The 5,645-nt window shown below is 41.9% G+C and overlaps 1 protein-coding gene across 1 annotated transcript in view; it reads left to right on the top strand.

The window, feature by feature from the left end:
• The window catches only part of Nrip1 (nuclear receptor interacting protein 1), a 180,594-nt gene extending 177,127 nt beyond the window's left edge, over positions 1-3,467 (top strand). Inside the window, exon 5 of the mRNA XM_029555784.1 lies at positions 3,248-3,467. Within this exon, the coding sequence (XP_029411644.1) occupies positions 3,248-3,467 (220 nt within the window). The remainder of the gene's footprint in view (positions 1-3,247) is intronic.
• Positions 3,468-5,645: the final 2,178 nt, after the last annotated feature.

Consider the following 5,645-nt stretch of genomic DNA (forward strand, 5'->3'; position numbering starts at 1 on the left):
TCTACATAGTGAGTTCCAGGACAGCTGCGGCTACAGGGAGACCCTGTCTCAAAAGACCAAAAAAAAAATTGTAGAATCGCCTGACTGGGTACAAAGTCCACTTTGAGCAGCATGCCGGTGTTACATTTTTTCACACATTCACAGTCTGCCTTCTACTTTTCTTTTTTCTTAACACCTAGAAATGCAGAAGTCAACTGAAGTATGGGTATTTCGAAATCTTACCAGCTGACATAATGGTGGTTTTATAAATCCCCTTTGCATATGTGTCAATTCATCCATGGCCATTTAAGTCAAAGAAGTAATGTTTTAAATATAAAAATTCAGATAATAGGTAATGTATAGTTCTAGTATTTGCTGAATTTTAGTTTTGGAAGGTTTGGAGGGTTTGTGTTAACTATACTAACGAGCTGATTAATCTAACTTGTCATTTTAACAGGATTTAGAGTAGGAAGTACACCTCTGAGTGTGTGTGTGTGTGTGGATGTTTCCAGAGGGGTTTAACTGAGGAGCACAGCCTTGAAAGTAGCACCATTTTTTGGGTGACTGAAAAGGAAAAAGAAAAAGAAAAAGCAAGCTAATACCAACATATATCTCTCTCTGCTTCCTGACTGTGGGACACAGTGTAACCAGTGGTCACATTGCTGGCATGTCTTCTCACCATGATGGGCTATATTACTTCTTAAACCATGAGCCAAAATAAATCCTTCCCTTAACTTTTTTGTCATATCTTCTGTTACAAAAGGAAAGTAACTAACATAGAAAATTGGTACCAATGAGTCAGGCTGTTTCTGTGATAAACTTGATCATATAGGCCTTTGGAACTGGTTTATAGGAATGTGGAAGAGTTCAGATGGTAGGCTGGAGAACCCCTAACCTAAAATCCCATTGTAAAATTGAAACCACAAAGGACAAGTCGAGCCCTCGAGTTGCAATAGCAAGAGGCTTTTATTTTACACAGGTACCTGTGGGCACAGCTCCTGACAAAGGGAGAAGCGCGCCCCAGGTCTGGGGTTTGGGGTCTTTATAGGGCAGAAGCAGCTTACAGAAGCAGAAGCGTGGTTATTGGCTAGTTTAAACTATTACAAAATGCTATAGGGAGAGCGGGGGGGCTTACTTATCGTTAAGCCAGATGTTTCAACCATAAAACTTACTTATCAGTGAGTTGGAGATGTCTCAGCCATGAAACTCACTAATTAGAGAGTTGGCCATGAAGCTTACTTATCGGCAGGTTGGAATTCTTGACCAGCACATGACCTGCCTGAGACGTGACTTGTCTGAGAGGCTTCATGGCTCCTGACTTTTATATTTTTCATGTTCAGGGTAAGATCTTTTTTTAAAAAATGAGTGAAAGCATTGACTAATAACCAGGCACTAAAAACAGCGGACTCTGTGTCATTTGCTTTTTGAAAAGAGGGCACTTGGGAGTCCGTATAAAATAACAGCTTTGTAGGATATGCTCTTAGAAAGCTTCAAGTCACGTTGAAGGCTTGCCACTCTTAAATGCCTTTTTGGAGTTCATAGCTATTTTTTTAGCTGAATGTTTGAACTTCAGCATTTTGGAGATCTCAAATATGGAGTTTCTTTGATTCCTACGATGTTCATGCAGTTCATGCATTCATTAATTTTTTCTGTATCCTCCACCATGTTAACAAACACTTTTAAATTCCACAGTACTTTATACTTCTCTGGCTTAAAACACATTTTGTGAATCTTAAACTCCTGTGTGAGCAGAAGAATAAACCTAAAAAGTGTAGAATCCAACTATAAAAGTTGTCTTAAGGCAATAAAAACAACTACTTAAAAAAATCTTAGTTTTATCTTTTCTAGGAAGACCAATCTCAGGGCTGAAGTGGATGAAGATCTCATGAGGGTATTCTTCCTGAGATTGAAAAAAAAAATTATAAAATAAATTCTGATGTTCAATTCCAAGGCAAATGATAAAGATCAAAGACTCATTTTATTACAATATTTTCATTTTTTATTGAACAGAATCATTTTGGACTTTGGCTTGAGTTGAGAATGTTTACCTTTTAATAAGTGATCTGTTTAAATGTGGATCAGAGAACAAGGCTTTCTGTTTTACAGTTGAACTTTTGACCTTGGGGGATGAATGGGTGGAGGCTAAGAGGAAAAGTCCACTGTGTTTCTACTGAACTTTTTACCCATTTAAAAAAAAATAAAATAAAAGGGAGGGGGAGCAAGTTTAAAGTTCACACAGTGTACAGGAGGTCTCCATTGGGGATTTCTGGTATTATTAACTTCCTGACCTCAGATAATTAAAAGGGAAGAGCAGAGCCACCTCAGACTGTGACTCAACTTTGAACTTTTAACCTCCTCAGTAAAGTATTTAAATTGTAAATGGTAGACCCTGGAAGCTTACTTATTGCTATCAACGTCCTTCGTCCCTGATTACCAAGTTACAATCTAGGCCTAAAGCATAGCCTGATCTTTCCTTTTTATTTACTTAACCTCTTTTAGCAGAGAGGACTGAGAACACTATTTACTTAGAAACACAGGTATTCTGTTGAAAGAAGTTAAGCTTCAAGGGTCATTGGATTTCAGAGGTAGAAGCCCAGTTCCTCAGCTGGAAGGAGACTACTGAAAACCAGTAGGTTGAATGACTTCCTTCAGGTCACAGGTCCCAGGAGAACAAAAGCAGCTCCGTCCTTTGGCTTTGTTTCAATGCAGAGGGACCCAAGCATAACCTGAACTAGAGGTCTAAAGGAGATGTGGCTTCTAGTTTTCAATATTAAAATTCATAAGGGGAGGGGGGTCAGGGAAGTGAGGTCTCAAGTGACCCTTTCACCCTTGTTGAATGTGTAACCTTATGAGCTTTTCAAATTCTTCCAAGTTGTGATTTGCTTGGTTGTGAGAGGATGCAAAATTTGAGAGAGGGTGGGTGGTAAGCATCCGCTTTCAGATCTCGTTTCAGTGGTGCTTTCAGATTTCAGTGGTGCTTTCTCAAGTCTTGTTCATTTGCTTGGTTTTTGCAGTGCTGGAGATGGAAATGAGGACACCACATAAGTGCTCTACCACTGAGCTACATCGCCAGCCCACCAGTCCACCGTCAGAGTTCTTGCTACAATTCAAATACTGTGCACAGGGACCACTCTAGGCAACACCTAGGTTTTCTTTACACGGAGGAAATGGCTAGATGGCTGTGATTTTAGAGGAATTGGTTCCCAAAGACTGGACATCCCTGAAGTTGGGGTTCTCCCTTAGTTTAAGAAAAAAAAAATTCTGAAAGGAAAGCTGGTGAGAATACAAGAAGCAGGCCCAAGGAAGAGAACAAGGAAGTAGAAGAGAAGGAATGGCCCAAAGAAAAGGAAGGATCAGGAGAAACAGACGGCAAAGAGCTGGGGCACCTGCCTCAGTTGGACAGGAACTCGCTCAGGACGTGTGATACTGACAAGGCCAGCGAGTACTTTGTGAATCTGCGGCAGCCACATGCTAATACCAAGGCTTAGCTAGGCAGCTCTGGCTGGCTCTGGTACAGCACGCAGCACGTAGGACAGCCAATATTCTGTGGGGCCCACTCTTCCACACCTTCCTCTTTGCTAACACCTTTATTGTCTCCAGTTAGTTAGTCAGACCACTCTCATTTCCATCTGTCGAGGAGAGCTCCCTTCCAATATTCTGTCCTCCTTTCCTATCTAAAACAGCCCCTCTCTGTGTTGCTGCAAAGCCTTGGAAATATTCAACTTGGAAATAAAGCAAGTTTGGAGTAGGATTAGTGAAGATTGCTTGAGATTGCCTGACCCAAGAGACAGGAGGGAATAGGATTGTGGGATGCTGCATGGGACCCTGATGCTGAGACAGCTGGAGGGGAAGGGCTGGGAGATGGCTGTCTGGCTGGAGGCCCATCTGCATTGCCTGGAAGCAGGGCATCCCGGGTCACTGCCTGGTGAAAGTGGCTAGGCTCTGATTCCGATCATGGACATTAATCCACCTATCTCTGCAACTATTCTCTTCCCAAACTCCTCCGCCCCACTTGCTCCTCTGCCAGCCAGTCCATGGCAGGTGATTTCTATTTGAGTGAGGAACTGTACTAACATGAGTACATCTGATCAGGCAGTTGAAGCTGCAGACCAGTGGGCTGTAAATAACTGTTAATTGGGGGTTTTGATGGGCAAAATTACCTAGTTATTTTCTCTGCCCAGTAAGCTATATTCATCCACTAGATACCTTCCACTGTTGCTGGTCTTGAATACATGCCTTCTGGCGCACATGTCCAGAGTACAATCACATTAACCACAAGATCCCCTGGGGGAGGTCAAAGGTCACCAAGCAGAGCATGACTGTCATTATAAAACCAGTCCTTATTGGCTCACTTTCATCAAAATCTAGGAAGAAAAAAAAAAAAGCACTGGATTTTGTCAGCCATCTACTTCTAACATGAAAAACATCACAATGCAAATATACAGCTCTTGGAAAATGAGAGAGAAACAGAGACAGAGAGAAAGAGACAGATAGACATGGGGAGTCAGTGGGGAATAAAGCAGATTCCAGGTGGCGCAATTCGAGACAATGATGATGATTCTTGCTTTTTTTATTTACTTGTTTTTTAGGAATTTGTACCTTAAGGCAGTAGATGAACAAACAGCTAAGTACAATCCAGAAAGCCAATGCCGAATAACTCAGTTTGTGAATGTTTACAGTGAAGAGTCCCGTAACTGGATGCAAAGATCCCACTGCAAAGTGCAGTCTGAGCAGGGAAGGGCAGCCAAGTGCCTTCCCTACCACCAGGCTGGCCTCCCCTCATCCAAGGTCAGTGGAAGAGCAGAGGGCAGCTAGTACCCTTTGCTGACTCTGCTACACACACATCCAGACTCAGACAGGGCCATCACCCCAGCTCAGCTGTAAAACCAAAACCTTGCCTGAGAAGCAGCCAAAGGCTAACAGATCTCAGTAGTTACCTACTGGCAGTATTGCCTGTTTTGGCATGAATATTGGAACTGACAGTAAAACTGATTTTTTTTTTAAAAAAATCACACCAGCAAAAAAGCCTCTCTTCACATTGGCTTTCTCCAAATGTTTAGGTAAAATGGATCCTTTTATATTGCTTGATATTATTTCTTTGGTTTGATGTACCCAGCTGGCAAGCAAAAGTCATCTTTGAGGATTAAATTTAGTAGAGCACCCATGCCAGTGCCTGGAGCCCTAGAGCCCTTAATGGAACTTTGGCAGGCAAGACAGCAATAATTGTACAGCAGATACAATGGGAGTGGGAGGCTGGTGTGCAAGGAGCTGTAATCTTCGCCCATCCTTTTCTCAGCAGCTCCGAAACTGAACTTGTATCTAAATTAGGTGTTATTTCAGACTACAACTTGTCACACCTAAGAGAAGTAACACCATCAAGTAGCAGTACCAACTGGAAATTTGGATCAGTAATTGTTAGCCCATTTAATCATTCAGTCATTAAAATAACATGTATCAGGCCCACCAGAATGATGTATCAGTCTCTGGACATGAGAATCTTTTGGTGATTTCTGAGATAGAAAAAAATGAAATAAGAATTATCCCTGCTAAATGGCTGTTTTTGCACAGTGCTAGACAAAGGGCATGAGAGAGGAGTTCTGAAGAATGACAAAGGCTTTCTTCATACCCTAGGGCCTTTACTTGAAACCCAGACTTAATCCTTGTGG

This window comes from Nannospalax galili, unplaced genomic scaffold (genome assembly GCF_000622305.1).
Source record: "Nannospalax galili isolate Female #2095 unplaced genomic scaffold, S.galili_v1.0 scaffold266, whole genome shotgun sequence".
Classification (NCBI taxonomy): domain Eukaryota; kingdom Metazoa; phylum Chordata; class Mammalia; order Rodentia; family Spalacidae; genus Nannospalax; species Nannospalax galili.